This window comes from Excalfactoria chinensis, chromosome 3 (assembly GCF_039878825.1).
Source record: "Excalfactoria chinensis isolate bCotChi1 chromosome 3, bCotChi1.hap2, whole genome shotgun sequence".
NCBI lineage: Eukaryota > Metazoa > Chordata > Aves > Galliformes > Phasianidae > Excalfactoria > Excalfactoria chinensis.
Genome location: NC_092827.1, coordinates 84,891,454 through 84,916,148, shown reverse-complemented (window position 1 = coordinate 84,916,148; position 24,695 = coordinate 84,891,454). Strand labels below are relative to the sequence as shown.

Below are 24,695 nucleotides of genomic sequence, written 5' to 3'. Positions count from 1 at the left end.
ATTTCTGGAGTTCAGGTGGCGTTTGGACAGTGCCCTCAGACACAGGGTTTAAAAGCTGAGCAGTACTGTGTGAAGCCCAGAGTTGCATTTGATGATCCTTGTGAGTCCCTTCCAACTCGGGATATTCCACGATTCTATGTGAGGCCAATCTGTTTAGGATTGAGGTGCTCACCTTTGCTTAGCTTGCAGGACACTCTGAGGGACCACGGTCTGGGCTCAGAGAACTTCTCTTGACAGGACCAACCAGGGCTGGGGCTGTAAATGAAGGAGGCAGAGAAGCAGGGAAGAAGGTTTAAAAAAAAAAAAAAGCCTGGAGAAGGGATATATACCACTTGGCTCCTGAGCTTCTCCATGCCTGGTTCATAAAGGAAGATTATGAGCATGCAAATGTCAGAGCACAGTGCTCAAACAGGACCACAGGCGGAGTGCAGCCAGCCAGCAGAAGGCCCTAAATCACAGCGCAGCACTGTCCTCTCTCATAGAGGCTTCTTCTCTACTGTCCCACCACTGTGCTGGGCACCATAAAACTCTCATTACTCACATGCTTCTGGGGTAAGCTATTTCCTAGCCCTTTTACAAGCCCAGCACTTTCATTCTGTGGGAGCAATCCTCTCTGTTTTCATCGTTATGTGGGTATAACAGCTGCATCTAATAATCCACTCCTAGGTCCCAGCTCTTCAGGACAGCATTTCAGAAGCAGAGACACTAAAAGAGCAAGAAAACCTGCGGCCAGGGCTGAAGGACACAACACAGGACATGAACAGAGGCAGCTGGACAAATTTAGACAATACCCCAGAGAGAAATGGCTCAGGGATGTGAGAAACCAGCAGAATAGGGCACAGAGGAGTTTAGCTGGGAAGGGAAAACTATTAAGCAAGAGATCAGAATAAAACCAGAGCTTACGCTTCTTCACCTCACGTTGCACTGGTAAGGCTTCAGCAGAGACACCTCCCACTGCCTCCAGCCGCCCCTTCAGCGTCCATCCCTGCAGCACAGGAAGAGCCATCAGGTAATGCAGCCAGCAGAGCTACTCCTTTAGTCCAGCTACATTGGACCTACTTTGGTTTGTGGCTTTGTCCTTTGCCACAATGCAGCTCCTGCAGTGAGGTCACACTGAGGCACAACAGCTATCTCCAAGGCAGAGCAGAATGAGGCTCGCAAGGCTTTGCAGAAGACTGCAGATCAACATCTGCTCCTTCCCTGGCTGGCCCATCTTTAGCCCGCTTTACCACTTGCCAATCAGCTTGCCTACTGTATTGGTCCCAGAAGGACATTTCCCAGACTTGCCAAACTTGGGATCTCACAGAGCACCAAGGCACCGGCCTGCAGCCTTCCCAAGAGGTTGCCAATTCCCTGCTGCCCAGCAGCACGCACATCCCCAGCTCTCCTGCCCATCGTGGTGCCCCCACAGCCTTCCAGCAGCAGCTCTAATCCCTCATGACAGGTCCCTGGGCCAAGAAGATGGAGAAAGAGCTGCCTTTGGAGGACGAGAGCCTCTAGTCTGCCAAGAGGCCATGACGTCCCATTGGGGCAGCACATGGAGCTACTGTCTGCTGCTGGAAAGCTGGACCATTCTCTTCTGTGTGTAGTTTTGCTTCCTCTGGCCCACAGCAGCAGTGCAGGGGGTTTCACTGCACAGCACTAGCAGGTTGGACCAAATCCACCACTTTCTCCATCCACCAAAATTTAGGTTTTTCTTGGGAATGCCCCACATTTGGGTCTGGGCTCTCCAGCTCCACTCTTGTAGGTGGCCCAGGCAGCAAATGGCCCCGTTGTGCAAGAGATTGCTTTGTGCTGCCAGTGTGACATTGCAGCCAGCAGCGGCTGCGCAGCCCCTCAGAGCAGGCAGCATTCCTCCTGCAGGAGCTGGCTCTGCTCCCCCTTCCCAAAGCTCCTCTCTGCAGCAGAGCTGCACCAGGCCCTCACCCACATTTGGTTGAAGACATGTCCCAAACAACGACCCAAAAAGGGCTGCGTTCACCTCACAGCAAAATCCACGCGGGGAGCACAGATGCCAAGAAATCAACAAGTGCACTTTTTCATTTTATTGCTTAAATCGCTGCCATAAATCTCACCAGAGAGGAAGTTTCTGTTTCTCCGGCTTCCTACTTGGTGTCCTTGAAAAAACAAATGACACCACACTCAAAAAAAAAAGCCCTCGGAGGTTTACTTCGCACTTCCCTGTGCGTTGTTATGCTGAGTGCTTCATTTAGAGCAGGCTGACCTCCCAGCCTTCTTCATCCCGCTGCCCTTCTCTGCGGGGACGCACCAAGGAACAGGTTTAGAAATGGAGAAAAGAGCCGAGTCGATGTTCCGGAGCAGCTAACCCTGCCAACTCAGCATCCCAAAGGGGTGCGGGGAGTCAGCATGACAATAACTGCTGTCTGAGAGGTGATTTTCACAGGAGATAGAGGAGCCGGGCAACAAGCACAGAAGCTGTGAATACAGCCGTATAAAGCAAACAATGTTACGTCCCCTACATTTCACCAGAGGCAGCTTCTCCCTTAGGTTTTGAGGGGGCTCTGGTGTGCTTCACAGCAACTCAGCTCAGCGCCAAAGGTCAGAGATCAGGAGGAGCTCAAAGAACGTTGAAAAAGCTCAAAGAAGGGGGAAAGAAGGTGGAGAGGGGGCCACGAGCACTCAGAGGAGGCAGAGCACTCAAAGCAGGCCGGGGTCTGTCAGAGAAGAGAAGGGAAGGGAAGAGCAGAGATGAGCAGAGCAGAGATAAAGGGGTTTAAAAATGAAAATGGGAGAAGGTCAAAGAAAAGACGGTCCTGGGTGACAGAAGTCTGCGAAGAGACGATGGACAACACAGGGAAAAAGAAGGTCAGAGAAGAGCAGACAACCGGAGAAGGACAGAGAGAAGATCAAGAAGAGGAGGTGAGAAGGAAGCAGCCCAAGAAGACAAGAGGAGGTCAGAGAAGATCCAAGAAAAGCAGAGAAGGTCAAGGAGGGTCAAAAAAAAGGTGACAGCAGGCCAGAGACAGTCAAAGAAGAGCAGGAAAGAAGAGCAGGGAAGAGATTTAAAAGTGAAGAGGGGAGCGGAAGGAAAAGGTCAGAGAAAAGGTGGTCTTAGAAGGTCAAAGAAGGACAGTGAATAGGGGGGGCTGGAGATGGAGCAGTCAGAAAAAAGGAGGAGGTCAGAGATGACCAAAAAGAAAGAGAAGGTCACGGAGTCTTCTTATATTTTCTCTTTGAGTATTTTTTTCAGTAGGAGACAAAAACATAACAGTGGTTGAATGGGGTGCAATGAATTATCACTTCCAGACATCTGAAGCATGTTATCTGCGTTGCCTAAATAGATGAGGAAAATCTATATGTGTATTTCACTGTTCTACATCGTCTCACAGGAATTCCTGTGAACAAACTGGCAGGTTTGCTTTGCTGTCAGCTGTTAGGTGTAACAGAAGGTGGAATGGACGCTGCACTCCTCAGCACTCAGCAAAACAGAGACATGTACCACGGGGCCTCAGAACAGGCACCAGAGAGAAGATAACCCAGAAAGTTTCCCAAGTCATTTAAGCCACTGATTAGGTACAAAGGAAATAAAACGTGTAAATATCAACAAAAAATAGAATCCATCATCAATCATCTATCTATCATCTATCTATCATCTATCTATCTATAAACCCAAGATTTTTAATGTGCCATTAACTCCAGACTGTACTTTCTTTAGCAAAATCATTGTCTGAAGCTGTGGTAAGGTTATGAATAAAGGCAGCATCGCAAAGGTGCAGTTACAGCAAACTGACTTACCAAACATCCTGTTCCATCTCACCTAGAGTTCCTCATTACTCAGTGTTGCAATTGAAAATGAAGTATTTCATTGTGTCATTAATTAAACCAAATCAGTGAGAGTCACTGGTCCTTTGGTTCCTGATAGAACAGCATTTTCCTTTTGCCGCTTGTCCTGCTGTGCTTGCTCGCACTGCTTTCACCTGCAACCAACACTGGCACAGCCTGAACAAGAAAATGTTTTAAGGTAACACAGAAAAGCCCTTTACTTATTATTATTATTTTTAATAGTTAATACTAGGCAAACACAGTGGGACAGCCAAACGGAACCAACAACATGATGAGGTGGTGCCAGCAGGCAGAGCCGCCAGCATGTAGGCAGGTGGCAGAGGGATGGAGGCCTCCCCTGAGCAACGAGCCCTCCAGAGTCACAGCCGGGGCAGTGCTGGAAGGAAGCTCTGCATCAGCTCAGATTCTGCATTAGAGATTTCCTACCCTCTCGGTGCAGGAAGTCGTTCCTGTGGCTCACCTGAGGGAGTTCCTGTTATGAAGCCAGAGGGTGGTAGGTTGAAGCACAGTTTCTGAGAGTGATGTAATCTTGGACGGTGCTCCGTAGGCGGTGATACCGATGACCTGGTTACAACCTGCGGTGTTGTTCCAGCCCCTCTGCTGGCCTGCTGATCACAAGAAAGGGAAGAAACAAAAAAAGAGGGGAGTGGAATAATTTTAAAAGGAAAAAAAAAGTTTCCAGATTTCCTTTGTTTAAGTGAAGCATTTTCCTTTTCCACTTTATTTCAATACGCCGACCTGGTGTCTAACAGATGGAGACTGTGCAGATGCACTTTGGGGAATGCTCATAAAATGCGCTGCTAAAATACAAATGGAAGGATACGACTCCCCCCCCCCACCCCCCTCAAAAAAAAAAAAGTAGATTCAAAAATCATTGCTGTCACCTCATTCTCCCAAAGGAGTCTGGTCAGTCTGGTCTTTGTTCTCCGGATAAAGCTGGGGAGAAGGTTTGTTTGTTTAAAAAAGACAGAGAGCAAAGGGAACGTTTAGAAAAGAACACAGCTCCATAATCTGTACAACATTACCGCGTGCGGTGTTTGTACGTCCGGAACCCATACAAGTGTGGATGATGAGCAGCAACCCCAGCACACGGCACGGTGTTCTGCATCCCTTGTGTTGTTCTCCCATTCTCTGCACCTTACCAACAAACAGGTCATCCAGCTGGCTCGCTCCCACGTCTTACACAGCAGGGTTTGTTCAGAGACGACACCGAGTCACTCAGTGTGAGCAAAGCCCAGGCTCCTTCCTGCTCGAGCAGCAGAGTGGGTGAAGGCTCTCTTTGATTTACTCAGATCATTAACAAACAGAAAGTTCAGAAGCTTCCTCAAGCACAAGAACACAAGAGAGGATTTTTCCTGAAGAAACAGTTAAAAATAGGACACTTAATGAACTTCACTTCCCCTAAGTGCTAAGTAGTGGCTGCAATGATGAGAGAAGAGCTTTTCCTTTTGTAATCTATACATTTATTTAGCACTGTGTCTTCTTGCTCCTTATCAAGTTGCAAAAGCAGTGTTTATCTGGCTGAGGGAAAAGTCTCCCTTTCTGTAGTGACGTTAACACGTAGCTCATCAAACATAACAGTGTCAAGAGTTTTAAACAGACAGTGCCAGCCAACAAAGTACAACATTTGACAGGATTATTTGCCTTTTATATGCTCTTTCCACTGTTTGAAGTGATATGCCATTTTCAAGACACATTCCACGGTATTATGCAACAGCTTTCTTAATTTTTAATGGATATACAATTTTTAATGTGTCAAGTTTCGCAGAAAGCATTTTAGTATTTTATTCAGCATATACCATTAATAAATTATTTGTTCCCCTCCCTCCTCCAGCTGCACTTAGCATAGGGAAATGGTCTACTGACATACAGTATAAAAGATATTTTCAACTGGCACACTCTACAGATGCTTCCATCACCAGACAAAGCACCAGGAGGGCACTGTCACTTAGTTGACAGTCTGGCAGCGCTAAGCATGCTACGCAGCAGTTTCATCACAAATCGCCCTTTGGTGAAGAGACTTGCACACACACGGCCACCAGTTGCCATAAAAATAAGCTAGCACCCCGCCCAGCTGGTGAGTCCTGTTAAAAGTGTTCACTTTTGGCATGATTGGTCCAGCGTCCTTCAGTCAGAAAGTCCAAAGGTTTGGGGCACCCGAAGGAAGAAAGTTGGTGTTGTTCTGTGACAGAGAAACTTGTCCACTTGACCTGAGCTTGTTTGGAGCGCATCTCTCATTTCACCAGATCTGCCCATTCTATGAGGGCAAAAAATGGATGGGATTTGATGTCTTCGACACCAGCAACGCCAGCACCAAGACGCTCCGCAGGATTAAACTGCAAAAGCTTGATATGAAAAGAAAATATATATGTGTGATTCAGTGAGTAAGAACAAAAACAACAGCTTAAAAGTTCCGTAAAGGTCTAAGGTAAAGGACATCCCACCGATTTCCTGCTCTTTGAGTTACTTTCAAGAGTGTGAAGCATACTTGAAATTCCTAAAATGCAGTAAATGGAAGACTCTCTTTTCCTTGAGTCTCAGTGATACAGTCTTCAGAGAGCACTGATCACAGCATGCAATACCCTGAAGCACTGTACACCGGGACTTCATTTTAAGCATAACCTCATTTTTAAAAAGAGAACAGCAGCCAGAGCCTACATCTGTAGAACTCTGGCCACTGCATTTGCTTCACGTTAACCTTTGCTCACACCACTGCATTAAGGCTACACCAGGCACGCCGGTCTGTAACTTTCCATTTCATAAGTTGCAAGTTGTGCTTAAAATACCAGGATGTGGCAGTCAGTTCTCTGTTTCTTTAGAAACAAAACAAAAAAGTTTTTAAAGAGTTCTACAAATGCATTAAGATCGAAAAATCAAAATCCCGGTGGTTAAAGAAGCAAAACAAACAAAACAACAGCATAAGGGCTCCATGGAAATTTCCTAAGATTCAGCACCTCATTCCCTTTCTAGTTGTACATCACATGCTGAATTCATGTGCAAAGGAAATCACAATATTTACATCTGTTTAAAGATATCCATCCACATAAAAGGGAATGCAAAGGTAACACTCTGAAGAGATTAATAAAGACACACAAAAATATTTTGCACTTCCAGAGAATTGTTTATCCTCTATTCAATTACACTCAGTACAAAGGCACTATTTCTTTCTTGCTCTTTCTGCAATAGCTAATAGGATAACTTCTCCCAGTTGTCTCCTGGAACAATGTGTACTCATATCTTAATGCCCTACATCTAAGTGAGTCTACTTCCATAAACATACGAATTTACACATTCTAAGATAGCTTCGTTATTTGCAATTGTAATGTCACGTAGTAAAGGTAACTTGGTGACAGTGAATGGTGCTGTTCTGAGATATTCCACAAGACAGCACAAGCAGATGCTGCCACTGTCCCTCCACCTTCTGCTGAACTGTAACAAGTACCAGCAGGGGGAAAGGAAGCCCCAACACTTGCTCTCTGCAATCTGTCCTTTCAGGATATCTCTACTCTTAAGAAAGCCAATGCATCAGAAACTGCAACAGATACTTATTTAACAGCCATGCTGCATATTTTCCCGGTAGCAAAGTCTGGACGTGCCTGGAAAATACTCCTGGGTGCAAAATACCAAACCAATATAAAAAATAACTTCACCTTTCAGAAGAGCAAATGAAATACAAAGGATCTATTTTCTTAGAAATGGCTAAATGAAAGAGGTGTTTACAATGAAGTCATCTGCACTGGAAACCATGGCAGGAGACGACTGACAGCTCTCTGTGAAGCTGAACACTGAACCCAGAGAATTATTCTGTGATGCTTTGACCTTGGCAGTGGAGGGAAGGAAAGTCGCAATGACAAATTGCTATCCATGCCAAGAGAGCTTTCTTCCTTTTCCTGACAAGGCTTCCTCAACAAATGAATGGCAGCTTCCTTGGATAGTCACACAACAGAAATGTGATTTACTAGCTCATAGAGCTGAACCTCCACCTGACACGTCACCAGCCTGCATCAGAAGGCTTAACCTAACAGGCACTAGGGTGACTGTCCTATGAACAGATTATGGCCTTGCAATACATCTGAAACTGGCAGACCTATCTCTGCCAATTAGATTCCACATGGCCAAAAAAAGCGCCACTCTTTGGCATATATGAGAACAGGCAATACATTAGTCTGCATAGAACAACCCTGTATTGGCAGGGAAAAGTGAACTGGATGACTTCGTTTGTCTTCATTTCCAGTATTAGAAGGGAAGAATTCCCTTTATTGAGCTGGTTTTGCTTTTCTTTACCTATTTAAGTCACGTTGCACTTGTAGGTGAGGGCAACAGTATGCTACCATCTAGCAAAATAAATGCACATTCAACAAAAACAGGACTTTTATTTCATCACTTCCCTTCCTAACCTTGCCAGAAACACACAGATGCATGTAAAAGCACTTTCAAATCTGGAGCTTCAAACTTCAGGTTGCCTCTCCACTCATCGTTCAACACTAAACACAGAAATCAGTCTCTAGGGCTTTTGACTTGCTGAATATTCAAAAGGTCCTTCCTTCATTTTCTTCAGAAACTATCTTTCCATTTTTTTTCTGTTCAGATCTTCATGTAAGAGATGTCATTTAGTACATATTCACTAGCCAGATACTCTTCACTCAAAGCTGAACACCACGGCTCACGTCTATTATTTACTCAGCTCAAATGGAATAGGTCAGATCAAGGCTCCACTTGCACAGTTAGGTCAAAATTAACTACATGAAGGAAGATGGTGTTACCTGAAAGCCAAGACTCTATACAGACAAGTTATTTATCTTCATCAGTTGTGACAACTTAAATCTAATTAGTATGAAAATACGTGGTGTATCACTCTGAAAGTTGGTCTGTATTTTCAAGTTCCCCATTTGGCTTTTTGTCTAACCTATCAGTTACCTTCTTACAGAAGTCAGACTATTCACATTTGGAAATCCTTCACCCAGAATTTCCTGAAGCACTGCAACAGATTTTCAACCAGATTTTCAACAAGTGGTTGATACTTAAAATCATTCTCTTCTAGGATTCATGGCACTTTGAGCCATCTGTTTGATTGGCGTCAATATTTTTGAGTTAAATTCACTTCGTCATAAACGTTTCCATTAATAGCTAGAACAGAATTCCTAAAACGGCCACGTACCACCCATGGGTGTTGCCAAAGCACCCAAATACTGACCAAATTTGTTGCTTGGAGAAACAGCAAAGCACTCTGGTTTTCTACAGAAGCACCAGGAAGCAGAAGTCAAGTTTCCAGACGCAACAAACCAGTCAGGTAAAAATCATCCGTTGCTGACAAAAGACCCATCCACATTCCTTCCAGCAGCTTTTTCTTTTTACAGTAATTTCCACAGGAACAGCTCAGGCATATAAAAGTATTCATCTAGGCTTCATGTGTACCCATAGAAAATTATATCCCCCCCCTCCAGTCACCTGCTGAATCAGCGATCTGGCCTCCTTTGATACATGGTCTGGGATACTTAAAGAAGTATGAGTGTTTATTCCTGATGGATGGCACTCAACCAGGGTCTGGGAAAAAGAAAAAAAAAAAAAGCCTAGTCAGATACATTTATTAACTCAAAACAAATGTAGTGCTGGATTATCTTCTAGTATACACGTAAATCAACACACATGGCTGAAACTTCACTGCTTCCTTGGTTGAGTACTGGTTCTGGAACAAGCCTCTACAGATGCTGAAGTACCCCTAGAGATTTGCCATTAGAACATTTACATCATAACACTCTTGTTCTATTGCTCAAACTTGAAAAGTTTTGGAATCTGATGAACTTTGCTTTCCTCACATGGAACTGCCAAATAGCCACTAGTTCAATTTGGCCGAGTGCCCTGCCTTCACACACTGAAATCAGCATTCCTTAGAGGTGGTGGTACCTTACTGTTTCAATGTGAGATAAGTTTGCATCACCACATCAGCCTGAGACCCTCCAGTGCAGGCAGTCCACCAGGAGCCTGCTCAGGCTTGAATCACTGCAACACAGAGCTTTTAAACTATCCCAGAGAATAGTGCTGAAACAAAGATATCTGTCAGGTCAAAAAAAGTATTAAATGTTCAGGAGGGATATTAGAAAGCTTTGATTTTACTGTGGTTGAGAGGACAGCATTGTTTTTGGTTATTTTTTCCAGTCCTGGGCTTGAAGCAGCTTTATCAAGTAATTCTGAAGTTTGAGCACACTTAATTTCTATGGCCATGAAGACATAGCAGATCAAGGATACTCTGCTATGCAAAGCACATCTGTGTACGAGAAGAAAATCAAAACTGGGCAAACCACCTGTGAGAAACTATTGTCCAGCATGCCAGTTTTATAATGTAACTTGCCCCCTACCTTCCCTGTGAGCAGTTCAAAAAGAATGGCACCCAGGCTCCACCAGTCACAAGCTTCTGTCTCTTCTAGGATAGCACCAACCTCTAAACATGAGACATTTTGATTAATATTAAAAAGGTCATCCACACCTTCAAAATTAACATATATTTACAAGGTGACTGTTTAATGCTGACAGAACATATACTAAATACCACAGAGCTTTCATTACGCCTGCAATTTAGTTAGCCCTTTAGCCACCTACAGATTGCATTGTTCAAACACAGCAACACTACACATTTCATGCATAATTTGCTTTTTCCTTGCACACACAGGCATTTTCAAGACTTTTAGGAATTATGGTTAGGATTCTGCTACATTGAAACTGGACAGTGACAGATGGTAAAGCAAAACGCATTTACTGAATTTACTCTGTTTAGAAGAGCTAGACTGGCAAGTTTGACCTGAGGCATCCATAAAAGCAATACAAGAGAGTTTATAATCGTCAACTGTGTGCCTTAATTTTGTCTTGGAGGGCAGTATTCATCTCATGGCCAACCCATACTCTGTGCAGTGATCACCATAGCAGGCTGCTCACAACAGCCTCCTGTCTGCTGAGCACTAGATGGAGATGCTAAATCTACTTCACATAGCCTAGACATGGACAGTAAATGCACTGCTACAGCTTAGCCCGAGCTCACTTTAGCTACCTAGGAATAAAAGGTTTTCCCTAGCAACCAGCAAGAATCTAGTGCCATCTTTCGCTGCCCATGAGCAAGCAATAGCGGAGAGGTGAGGTGGGACTTGTGTCAGCCATTGTGTGTATAAGAGCACCATGCATGCAGCAAACTTGGCCTTCAATGACTCAGGCTTTAGACTGCTAAAAATATTAAATACAAACACACCACACAGTCTGCTCTGTATCAGTCAGAAAAACAGACTGTAATGAAGATGAAATCTTCATTTTGACTGTCAAAGATGCAGAAGCTGCACTGAAACAGATTTGGTGGCAAAAGGCACACCAGATTCCCAGCAGAGGACACCAATTAGCATACAGTCACACAGCCATCACTGTGAAAAGCATTGCAGCGCATTAGAAAAATCTTGCTCATCACTTTAGGGAGCTTAGTGTGAGCATGGCCAAGGAGAGCTACAGATGAGTCAGACTCCAGCATCAGGGAGAGGAACACCATCATCCCAGAGCTTCCTCACAAGTATACATGCTGAGCAAAAGGTGTGCAGAAGGCTCCCTTTAGGGGAGATGCTCAGGACCTCAAAGGATGAATCTGAGGTCACTGTTGCAAGAGCGCAGAAGGATGGATCAGACATTGCTTCTTACGGTGGGACATCACTCCTAGTGAAAAGTTTTCTGTACAGTTAATGGCATTTGACTCTCCAATATATCACCGTAAGGGTGCCAGATGTTGGCATTTATCCCACTCCTTGTAGACTAATACTTCTATCAGTATTGAGGAACTCTTACAAATATATAACAGCAGTCACGTGACACACTTATTAGTTTAACTGCACTTACATGTTTTAAGATCCCAGGCATGCATCTAAATAATCTCAGTGCAAGTTGAGACAACTTATATGAGAATCAAAATCTGCTCCTACAATTTAACTTTATTTTAGAGAGAGAAACCTTTGTGACATTTGTCATCTGAAAAAAAGAAGGGGAAAAGAAAATCCCTCAGGCCTTTCTATGTTAAATGGCTGGTAAAAGGTTTTTATAGCATCTCCCTGTAACACCTATTCAGTAGAAATGCTTTTCCAGTCTGAGCGTGGTTTCCCAGTGCTAAATGATCCAATGCTGTACATTCAAAAATAGCTTAATGTGAAAACTAAAAACTAAGGACAAACACTTCAGGCATCTTTAGAGTTTTCCTTCCTTTGTGTCTTCCAAACAAATAAATGCTTTTTATAATAAGTTCAATTCCAGAATTAAAGGATAAGAACAGTAGAGCCAAGAGTTCATTACAACTGATCACTACATGCTCAACTCCCATACTGCCAGTAACTGCCCCGTATCGACATGCCTTAAATTTTAACATAATGCCCCAAAAGGAGATAGTCTGTTCCTCCCCAGTGACACCAAAGGAACCTCAGAACTAACATTTAAAGGGGATGGATCTCTTGAATAATTGTCTAAAATAAATAAATACATAATAAAGCCATGAGTGAAAAAAACTGTCCTTCTGATCACAGAAAAGAAATATTATAGAAAATTCATTTCTGATGTTTGGTCTTATTGCCTTTCATGTTGGCAACTGCAGGTGCTGATGCAGTTCTTTGGAGGATCAAACTTACAGCACACTCTTAACAGAAACACGCACTGCTCATCACAAGAAGCTGATGTAGCCCTACCTCACTGATCAAGCAAATGGACACAGAATAAGAGGCAAGAAGTAAACTAGAGTCTGCTTCTCCAAAATCCAAACCCACGCTTTTAACCACAGAAGCACTTCCAGTATACACCAAGCCAAAATAAACATCATTGCAGAAGTCTTGCAAGAAGAGCTCTGAACTCTTCCATCCCTCTTATCTGTGACAGAACAACAGATTTGGGATAAAAAGAGAATGGCCAAACTGCGGGCTGGAATGCATGGAAAGTCTGTGGCTGGGTTCTCATGCACAGAACAGAAACAGCTCTGTGATAAGTCATCTAAACCAACACAGAAGAGAACATGGAAAATTCAGCTGAGAGGAACATCTAAATATGCTTTTTACAAAAACTAAATGGTAGCTCCACTTTTCTCCCTCTATCCACTGCCTGCTGCTTTCCCTCAGTCCCACCGTTTCCTTACATGGATGTTTTCCTTAAAAATAAAAACACAAAAATCAATGTGAATACTACAGATAAACATGCGTTGTTTACATTCCCTTACTTTGAACAGGTCACATCACTTCTGATGCAGTACACCGATCCTAAGTTCAGGATATCACATCAATATTACTGCATTTTATCTCAACAACACATCATGGGAAAATTTAGAAACTATAGATTATGAAGTGCTTTCAAGTGATACAGAGTAGCCAGCTAATGTAATATACCACACAGGGCATATGCTTTTTTTAAAGCTTTAATGTCGCAATAAATCTGAACTACAGTATCTGCCTTCACTAAGAAAACATTTTCATCTCAATCCATCAACAGAGTAATTTAAACAATAAATGGTAGTGACCCATAAGCCTAAGTGAAGAACATGGGGATATTTGTGCCAATTCTTTACTTCATGAACCTTGAAATCAAGGACCTTGTCCACATTTGTACAAACATAAACAGGCGCACTCACATGCACAGTGTTGGTGTTTCTAGGACTAACACTACAACATTTGCAGAAAAAAAATATATTCTTATTTTTCAAATACAAGATCCTTTGGAACTGAATAAACAAAAAGTAGGGTGAAAAGAATGAAATCGGTAGCTCTTCCAATTTTACTGAACTTCATTAAAAGGAAAAACTTTCTTCTCTTCCTTTCCCAGCCTATGTCCGTACAGTAGCTAGCACCAATGAGCTCAATTCCAGCACAGAGACAACAGCACCAGCAGTCACTGGGGTAAACTGAAGGGAAGGAGATCTGTAAAATGCTAACAGATTCAGACTGAGGCAGATGGTCCAGGCAAACAGCTCCCCTACCCAGCACTGTCCCTCCAGAGCAGCTGGTCTCAACCAAAAGGCCTTTTTTCCCACAGTTCCCATACTTACCTCAATATTTGCACCTCACTTCCTGATATGGGATCTGTAGCGGACAGCATGCCGTGTTTCCAAACAGAAGTGCCAATTCCAAAGTAGAAGAGCAGAACCTCACCTCTCTTGAACACACATGCCCTTTATTAACACTGACACTGATCTTCTTTCTACTGGACCTTAATCCAAAATACGCCCCTTCGTTCTGAAGGATTTCAAAGGCTTTTTCTACTATCCCTCAAACATATTCTCCTAAGAATTGTTTCTTCCAGGGCTCCTGACCGGCTCACACAAACACTAAGATAAAAGAAGTCAGGCTTAAACCTACCCAGGTGGACTTGGAAATTCACTCGGCAACTGAGCCCCAGTCACTTGCAAACGGTAAGGAACATAAAGTCAATCGAACTCTGCAGGATAAATTGTAACATCCAAAAATGCATCTCAATTAGGAACAAGACCTGAAATCAGCACATGAGAAAACAGGGTCTATGCGGAGAAACTGCTTATCCAAACACCTGAGAGTCAGGATTAGCATTGCACTGAGATGGAATTAAGAAGGCAGCATTTGAATCTCGATGGACTGATAAGATTTTCAATAGCCAAGGGATCCCTTTCCCTTATTCCGCATTTCAAGCAGAAACAGCATACCTTCAAGTACTGCTTCTGCACTGATAGGAAAAACAAGGGCATCCATCTGAACTGCCATCAGGTGTCTGGAACCGTTAAGGAGGAAATGGACTTGTCCAACACCCTGAAAACACCAGACACAACATTCTCCCTTCTGCTGCCATTAAGATAAACAGCATTGCATGAAAATCCATTAGAGTCGCTTCAGAAATTCTATTTACCTTACACTCATTTAATTTTAAAAGCTTACTATTTTATCTTATTTTAATATCTATAAATGTAAAGAAGCATTTGCAGAGAACCAAGGAAAATGAATCCAAGCTAATTTACTCTATGTAGATTCAGTCAGCCAAGATGTAAGATACACTCACTAAATAATATATCACGCAGGCAGTCATAATGCTTTGCCTAAAATGCTTTAGCAATATATAAAGCACGGTATTGAACCATCTACTCTTAAGTATAAAAAGTTTATCATGGTCTTTAAACAATAAAGTAGTGAGGCAAGTCCAATGAACATCTGCTAAGACCAAATGAAGTATGAAAATAGGAAGTCTCAGCTTATAGGTATTCAATAACATACGAGCTTCTAGATTCCTCTTTGGAAGAAATTTCCTCATGTCATTAGCAGGAAAAAAAAAATTAGAAGCAACCCTTCTTTTTTCTTGTGTCCTCTTAGCAACCCAAGATGGAATTAAAACTTCCTTTAAAATAACCAGGTGGCCATAGAGAGACAAAGAAACCTTGTACCGCTGTTAACAAAAGCAAGCAAACAGTATTTAACCCTTCAGCTATCTCCATTTATTTTTGAAAGGCATCTTCTATACTATCTTCGATGTTCAGCTCCATTATTAAAACATGACAGCAACAGAAAACAAGTGCAGGTAAATTACAGTTTCTTCCAGGGTTTTTAGATGCCCTTCACGTCAGCCAGATTAAGACACTAGATTCTTACAAATCAACAGCCTCAGCACATCTCACTGCTTCCTAGTTAGAGTCTGCAGAAGCCAAAGGAAAAGGTATTTCACCTACAACACATGGAGTACTTTGCAGCACACCTGAGTGCCAAACCACCTTGTGTTGTTTTCAGAAAATACCTGCTGCCCTCTCCAAACCTTTGCTTTCAGCTACCTTCTCCAGGCTTATGACAGCTTGCTATTTTGGGAGCAGCCAGCTGATACTGTTCTCTTTGGGACACTCCGGTGTCTTTGGAGAGCTGTACATCCCCCAACGGTTGCACAGTTGTTACTCCCAGCTTCACAATCATCATTACTTTTTTGCAGCTTCAGACTTTACCTCCTTATTCACAACAGCCATACAGTTGTCACGTTAATGTTCAGTCCCATTTCCTATTGTGTGTCAGTGTTCTTAAAATCAAGACAGCCTGCTCTGAACCCACTCATCTGCCCCGATCCCCCAACCCTTTTTTTCTTTAGGATCATCCTGAAACATTAACGTCACACAAAAAGCAACAACAGAGCCAGACATAACATCTAGAAGTCCAGTCTCACACCACAGCCGTGAGACCAACCCACCCCTCGACACCTCTCAGGGTCAATGGCACTTTAATCCACCACGGCTATTTTGCTTCTTAAACAGTCTACTCCAAATTAAACCACTATAGTAGAGAACAGCAGAACGTAATGAGTGCTTGCAAATTCCCACTGCAAAACACATACACATAATGTGCAGGTTTTCCAACATCAGATATCTATTTGGTAAATAGAGACAGACCATTCTTTGCTTTCTTCAGTAAATAAAAATTATAGCATTCACCCTAATAACAGCATGCTAGCAATTTTTATTCCAGTGCCATATGTTTTAGGTTATCAGCTGCACTTCGCGTCTGTATTTTCAATTGTCTACAGGTAGACAATTTGGGAGTATGAAAATCAGGTTGAACACTGAAACGTACTGGTCTGTTTGGGGCAAAATCATTTACCTGCAAAGCCTCCTTTTTTTAGCTCGGTTTCTCATTGTGTACAATTAGAACCAGGTTAGATCTGACCAAATATACCACAGATTTCTGTGCAGGCTTCTGTGAAGGGTAGCTTGTGTAAATAAGGCTTGATTATAGCACACAGCTTGTGAAAGCATCTGACTAACATGATGCATTACTGATGGCCAGTTTTCGACTTACATTTTCAATGAAGCTAAGCTCACTTTGGCTTTACAATTTCAACAAGCCTCCAGTTCTTAGTAAAAACAATCCGGAGAAAACTCATGGTTTGGATAAGAAAGAAAAAGGACTCCAAAGAAAGCACAACTCTGAAAATCTCATCCTCTAATAACTCTATGGGGACAGGACAGAACTCGCCTCACTGCTGGAAAGAGAACTTAGAGAGTGTAAACAAAACACCTCGTTCACACACGGCATTCATGTGTTAGGTTAGAGCAGCAAGCCACTGTAACATCCTGCTTTACAGGTTAGATTGAAAAAGTACTGAAGAGATTACTCTCGGTAAGTGAATCCTCAACACAATCTGTCTCAGCTGCAAACAGGCTCGACTAGTCTGTGGCTTTAGGCAATTCAGCCTTTCTCACAGGTATCAAACATACCAGGAAGGGGCTCTCTGGGAAAAAAGAAAGTTACCAATTTTGTTTTAAAACTCACAGCTATCAAAAAATGGAATATAATTACCACTCTTTTTTTTAAAAGGTAACAACACTTTATATTTAAGATCACAAAGATGACAAAACCAATACTTAAGTAACAGAAGGTAATCATTTGCATTTCAAAATTCATCTATCTTGCTTTTCCCTCAATTAGCCCAAAACATGTTGATTCACAGGTTTGTGTGCGCGTTTGTTTCTTTTTTAAACTTATTTACGGCGCAGAATAATGGCCCCCCTGCTAGGCTGGCATTTGCTCAAGTTTCTGTCCCTGTAAATTGAATCTGTTACTGGAATTTTCCCCCTTCAGAATACCTAGGCACATTAACCAAGAGATAAAGAGATACGCGCTGCCGATACTATCAGCCACCGGGCAGGTGGATAATGTGAGGGATTTTCTGTTAGTTTTTGTGGTTTTTTTTTTTTGAACAAATACGCGATAAGAGTTCTCAGGGGGCACAGAGAGCAAAGGGCTGTTTAAACAGAAGTGAATCATTCTCATCTGATCTGCTAATAACTTTGTATTCAGACATCAGCGCACTTTAAAACACCCAGAAAACAAAATTACTTTAAAGAAGAGGAAGGGGAGGCGGGGGGGGGAAGAAAGAAAGAAAGCCAACCAAAAAAAACCCAGGTGGATCTCACATTCGTCACCTTAACCACATTAGCGCAGCACAACACCTCAGTTATGAGTACTCGATTTCTTCTTTAAAAGCAAATGCGTTATTTTTGGCTGACTCCCCCTCAGGTTTACTTGAAGCGGTGCTGAGTTTACGGGGATGATTTATAAACCATCATTTCCCTCGTGGGTTAGAGAAACAACGTTTGACTTATCATAGGTGAACAGCAAAGCTTTAGTTTGGCCATCCATCAAAGCAGAGCGCGGGCGCTACTTCCAGGCATCTGCAGATAGCCCTGTTGTCCCGGAGCGGCTCCGGCACCAGCTCTTTGAGCACAACCACGCAGCAGTGAGACTTCTCCCGCCGCACCACGACCGAACAGCAGCGCAGCACAGCACGGCTCTGAGCTCTAAGTACAACTCTGGAGGCGCAAGTCGCTGCAAATAAACCTCGCCTTCAGCCTGCAGCCCTCCGCGCAGCTGAGCCGCAGCGCCATCCTCCAATGGCACAATGCCACCTGCCGCCCCCGGAGGAGAAGTGCAACTTCTTGCGAGGGCCGACCCCGCTTTTAATTTATGCACGATGTAAACCGACAATTGCTCTTTCAAACAAAATTAAGTACGCTGCCAGTAGGAAATGGAGTGCGGCTATTTAAACTATTTCTTCTCCCATCCTTCTGACACTTCTACGCTTACAATGTTTGCATTTGTTCTGTTAATTTATACCTACATTGCATAATCTCTTTTATACACACGCCGTTAACAACTCCTCTCTGCTTTTCATAGGATAACAAGAGCTGAACAAGCCCTAGCCACTCGCTGCAGAAGGCTCTGGCTGCTGCCTCTGAACGAAGAGCCCTTCCTTTGCTTTAACTTTAACTTTAACTTTGCTTTAACCTCAAGTCCGAACAGCTTCAGCATTAACACATTACCATCCGTACCCCCTCCAGAAATTAGATTCTGACATCAAAATCATAGGATTTACGTTCCGTGTTTTCCTTCAACCAATAAAGCACCTTAAAACAACTTAAATACGCCCCTCGGGATCTTCGCTGCTAAGTACTATTTACATAGCATGTAAAAGAGAAACACCTGAAGCCCTAGTAGTTAAAAAGATAAAATGATTTCAGATGCATTTTTGTGTCTCTGCAATACAACTTCTTACCTATTTTATATTTCAGATACCATGTAATTTATTTAATGTCCACGTTCATTCTCTGTTTTTTTCTGCCTATGAAATTTGTTTCTCAACAACTAATGCAGAAAAATTCTGTCCTAAATTCAGATGAAAACAGACGCCAAACTAAACACACAGAGGCAAAATTTTACAAGCTGAGTTTCACTGCATCCTTCGTTAGAAGTGAAATGAGAGGTCAGGTACCCGCAGGCACAGCACCACAGCCCAATGTGCTGCTGGACGCATCAGAACGACAGGGTGATTCACTGGGAGTTATTTTATTATTCACCATGTTGCAATGGTGATAGAAATCATAGGGCCGGGCTAAGTTTTGTGAAGATCACTTGTTCATCTCTAAAGACTGCAGTCCTTCCTTCAGTGGGATGAAGCACACTGGGAGAAACATTCACAAAATTTGACAGAGCAACTAAAGAGGAAGAACATAAAATCCAACTTGCTCAATTTGTCTAAGCACTCTGAACTGAGGCACAATTAACTTCAAGGCAGTTAACCCAAGATGCAGCTTGAGGGGCAATGCTGTCATGGTCAGGAGGAGATGTAGGCTCTAGGGTCATAGCATTTCTTAAAAGGAAAAATGACCATCCAAATAAGGCTTATTTTTCTGTACATAGCAGTGGTGCTGAAGAAATCCCACTAAGGGGAGCTTTTTTAATAATAGTTGGATGTTTCGTAGCGGCCATAAGAAAGCTATTTGTGCCTCAGCTGCACACGTTATCTAAAGTGCACATATTAAACCTTAACTCGGAATAGAACGTGTGCACTTCAACAGGTAGCAGTAAGAACGAAGAATATGAACGGCTGAATACCAATCCTGCCATCCTGCCTCTATCTAACACTTGCACTTACAGATCTTTGTCTTGCAGCTCACCAGCTACACACACAGAATGAAGTTAACCAAAAAACCCAGATGGACACCACACCTGTGCTGGGACGTGGAAATAATGATGGCACAGAAAACTTTATTCTTGTATTTGGGGATTTCTAAATATTATCTTGCCTGCTTCCTAAGTAATTAATTACATCAGGAGTTGGCTGGTTGAGGCGTAGGGGGCAAAAAAAAACCACCTCTCTTTGGATTCTCATTAAAATACAGAAAAATTAGCCTTCGATTTTTACAGCTCATTAATGGTGACAAGGTGGGAAAAGGCCGTGCTTCCATCTTTAAGGCAGCTCAACTGGGGAGAGCTGTGTACAGGCTTGGGTTATGGAGGCAGGAAAAAAACCTCTTTTTAATGCAACAGAGTGCACACTGGCAAGCACGGCATGTTTCTGTTCCACAGCCACAAGAATTGATGGGGTTCTCAAATCAAGGGTTTCTCAGTTTCGCTGCTTTTAAACTAAAGTGGAGTGAGGTTAGAACAGTAGTGCTGACTTTGCCTTCATTAAAAAAAGCATTTGTTTTCTGTTTCCCTGTAATACCTGCCACTTCCCTTTTGACTTTTATTTACTGTTAATCTCAAGAACTGGAATTCATTTTTTTTGTTGTTGCCATACAACCACCAGTGACCACCAGTCACAGAGAGCAGTTTCTTACTGTATTTCAGTGGGGGGGGGACCAAGTCACAGAACAAACACCTGCTAAACTAAACTAAGTTCACGACTTTCGCCTTGAGTTGCTACTCAGCTTCAGCTCATTTTTTTCAAGCCCATTTGCACACTCAGCTTGAGGACTACCTGCACACCAGGTTGCAAAGCCTACCCAGGCCGTGCACTCAGCAGAAAGCGTACACTGGCATTTCAAATTCAGAACCGAAAAGACAAACTGAAAATGTGAATAGCATCACTTGTAGTTGCTTCAACTCTAAAAGTTGTTTCTTTCAGCTACCAATAGAATTTTTAAACTGCAAAGTTATAAGTAAAGCATCTGATTATACCTGTCACTACCATTAGACAACTGTAAGAGCAGAGAATAAACTGGAAAGAGGAAAAGAGGGAGGGATCAGTTTCAAGTGCCATCCCTGCTATAAAAACCCAAGAGATATTGATTTTATCACCCTCGCGATTGATGAAAGCAGTTCTAAGAAAAGAGCTCTCTAAACTATTTCAAAGCCCACCGTAGCTCATCAAAAATGTCTGAGGCATCTCTGAGCCTATTAGGGTTGTGTATTTCAAACTGCGATATGTTTTTTTCCACGTTCTTTGCACGTATAAATTTTCGTGCTTTTAAAGCTCACGATGTCATCTTTTCACTCTGCCCTTTCCCCTGTTTGCTCATTCCAGTTATCAGGATGTACTCACACATAACAAACCACTGCAGGAACACACAACATTTTTTGAGTTTCCTTAAACAAGACGTTCAACGCAATTACACTTTATGGAAATGTTCTAACAACACCACAGTTCAACAATAAAGCAGTTACAAACTCTCTTGCTTTTTAAGACATTCAGGAAAAGAAAATTCTATTAGAAATTGCATGTTCCTGAGCTCTGTGTTACAAAGGCTCTGTGAGAAAATGCAAGCTGCTTATCTACTTTCCAAGTGAAACATTGTAGGTGATTGTTCTAACCTGGGGCACAGTACATTCTCTCTATGGCATCGTTGTCACAGGAATCTTCAACCTCCCTCCACCTGCTAAAATACGTTAGCTGAATGTGTCCTAAAAACAAAACGACAGGAGAAATCAAAACATTTTTCCCTTCCATTTTCTGCAGAAGTGAACTGTAATTACTCCTTTTGTAGCTAAAAACAGTATCATTAAGAATAATGGCATCATTAAGTACTAGAAGCTATTACTGGGGGTGAATTTGCTGCACTGATAATGAAGCTCTAGACAGGAAATGAAGATACTAATTACAAGATAAAACGCCTACTCAGTTAATTGGAAGCAACAGCGAATAAAAAGAAATGCATTTGCAAAAGTTCCTGACCTCTATCATTCAATAAGATGTTGTTTGGGTTCAAATCGCGGCACACAATTCCTTCTCTATGTAAAGCATCAAGGGCTACAACCATTTCAGCTGCCCATCTTTGAATGCAGTCCTCTGGGATATAAAACCTGGAGGTTATCGCTAATCTTTCATCAAGGTCCCGAAAAATTTGGTGTATATCCTTCTCCCCTGCTACTGCTATTTTGTCTTCCCTCTTTGGTGCTGTCTGTTCACTTTCAGCTGCTGGTAACAAAGACAGGTTTGTTTCCTCTTTCCCAAAGTCTTCAGTTTGATCAGAAAACAGCAACACTGCTTCGTTTCTTACTGCGTCTCTGTCCAAGCTAACATCTTGAGCACCTGAGAGCAGGTTGGAAACAAACACACCTTCTTCTTTGCTTGTCATGTTTACGGAGCAGGCTCCGGGCCCTTGAAACAGAGCCCCGTCTTCTGAACTACCTACCTCTGGGTCAGAAGTAAAGAAGGTCCCGAGAGCTCCCTGAGTGACACCGCTTTGTCCATTTACTTCCTTGGGGGAAGGATCACCCAGTTCTGGTGTCACGTGATTTGGCTCTTGATTAAATGCTTTGCATTGTTCTGCAGAACTATTTAATTGTAAGACATCGGGTGTTTCCAATAATTTTACTTCTAAGACATCCATATCTGTTTTTGTAAACTTGGCAGGCCTTGATGCTGCTGCTTCCTCAGTTGCATCAGACATACCGGGCAAGTTTATCAGAAGGTCAGGCCTTCCTTCATCAACACTACTCACATCATCAAGTGCAGCATCCTTAAATGAGATAACTGGCACAGAGTCGTTTGAACCCCTGCTTACGGTGTCCTGAGCGCTCACACTCATTTTGTTCTCTAGGGCATCCAAGCTTCTGTCACGACCCGGCACAGAGAACAATGGCTTCAAAGGTTCTGATTTCAGGTTATACAATTTTTCTCCCAAATCCAGTCCCAGAAGCTCACTAGCGCTATCTTTGCTGTCAATTCTGAAGAGTTCCATGGGGCTGTTCTTTGATTTGGTTAAAGAGTCCAATATCCTAGTCGGACTAGCTATTTCTGATTCAGCATCATCAATGAAAAGCTTTAGCTCCTGAGATGGAACCTGAGAGCTGAAACTATCACTGCTAACAACAGTGCATTTCTGTAAAGAACTTTTCTCTTTAATATTCAGACTTTGACTCTCCACTTTAAGCACAGGCTCCTCATTGAGAGAGCTGGAATCAATTTTTTCTTGCCCATATTCATTACATAACGTTAAATAACTCGTGGTGCATTCTTCTTCTGAGCTGGATGCTGAGTCCATCCACTTTGAGCTCTCTTGTCCATCTTCCTGGTTGCTGCTGTCATCCTGAGAGCTCGGCGTCAGGCTGCTCCTCAGCGGGACCACCTTCAGCATGTTCTCCCCAGAGCTTTCTCTGGAATCCGTGCTGCTACTAATTTCTTTAGGGCTCGGCGTCGGTCGCTCCAGGTGAATTTTAGTCGAACTGAATGTTCTGGGTTCGGGAATTTCAAAGCTCTGTTCAGGACTCGTGTTTAAGAATTTACTGACATACGACCACAGTTTTCCTCCTGTAAAAAAAGAAGAGGTAGAAGTCTCTTAACATCACTCTGAACAGAATCAGTTTAACAGTGGTACAGGAAAATGGCAGTATTGACAGAATACTGACAGAATCTCTCCTTAAGCCCATAGAGCAAGTTGGATCTACTTCCTCAGGAGGAAGTAATTACAGGGACCACAACTTGCTTTCCAAGCGGATTTGTATTAATACATAAATATTTAAATAGCTGCATCTGAGATTAAGCTTTTTTAAAAAAAATAAAAAAATAAAACCTTCAGTAAAGTCTCATTTCAGAGTCTGTCTCAAGTTGCATGGTGGCGACTGCTCTCTCCGTCTGCTGTCTCAAAAGAAAGCAAAAACTAGGAAAGATCAAATGGTTTAGTAGTGCCCATCGCCACTTCTGCCTGTTCTGAATCACACCTCCAAGCTCATAAGCAACATCAGGGAAGACAAGACTGAAAACTACTGATTAATGAGTTCAGTGAGGGGAAGGGAAATGCCTCGTATTAGTAGGGTACTTTAAGGATCTGTTTTCTTTGAAGAAATTGATTTTTTTAGTTAAATGCAGATGAATTTCTCCCTCTAATATCAGGCCTTAAGAAAATTCCTTATGCCTTGCTTCACTAAGCAACCATTTTCAATATTTTAAGCTATATGGGTAAAACAGCGTCTTCACTTCAAAAACTTTAAAAATAAATAAATTACAGCTCCAAAAGTAGCCGTGAAATGTAAAAAAAAATACACACTAAAACTCCTTTTCCAAACACCACGCATTTATAAGAATGACTACAGATTGCAAAACACAAGTTGAGAAAAAGGAATCAAGAAGTTACCGCTGCATCTCTTGCGCGTGGCAAAGAATTTGTCTTTGAAAAGCTAAAGAGCCACCGTTACTAACTTAAGGAAAAAATGCAAAGTCAAGACATTGTAGCTCAAAAAATGCATAAAAATTCTAGAAAGTACAGTTCAAACAATCTTTGTAGAAGAAAAGAATAAATATTCAGCCCGCTGGGCACCTGCAAAGTTTTTGGTGTGGGTTTTTTTGCCTTTTTCTTTTTTTTAACATCTTTGGGTAAAACAGAGATTTGTATTATGTTTTTCCAAAATAGAGGCTTTAATAGTTATTTTTAAGCACTCTCCTTATCAGGCAAAATTCCTCTAAAAAGGACAACGAAAGAAGAAAGTATTTTTCATTGCCTAGGAACAGGTTTTATATATTTTCAGGTATTTCAAAACTAAGTTATCAAAGGCAGAAAACCCTTGATACTTTAAAAATGAATTTGAATAATATAATGTGGAGTTTTCTTGCTCTCCATCCCCCTGGCTAAGACAAGACTTCTTTTTAAGGGAAAAAAGATTCTCTGTGTTTGTGGT

The 24,695-nt window shown here is 42.3% G+C and overlaps 1 protein-coding gene across 1 annotated transcript in view; it reads right to left on the bottom strand.

Annotated features, from left to right (window-relative positions):
* Nucleotides 1-5,253: 5,253 nt before the first annotated feature.
* The window catches only part of RPS6KC1 (ribosomal protein S6 kinase C1), an 82,820-nt gene continuing 63,378 nt past the window's right edge, over nt 5,254-24,695 (bottom strand). Inside the window, exons 12-16 of the mRNA XM_072331025.1 lie at nt 21,754-23,331; nt 21,393-21,482; nt 10,161-10,243; nt 9,253-9,348; nt 5,254-6,149 (exon numbers count right to left, since the gene is read on the bottom strand). Coding sequence (XP_072187126.1) covers nt 6,039-6,149; nt 9,253-9,348; nt 10,161-10,243; nt 21,393-21,482; nt 21,754-23,331 — 1,958 coding nt within the window. The 3' untranslated portion in view covers nt 5,254-6,038. The remainder of the gene's footprint in view (nt 6,150-9,252; nt 9,349-10,160; nt 10,244-21,392; nt 21,483-21,753; nt 23,332-24,695) is intronic.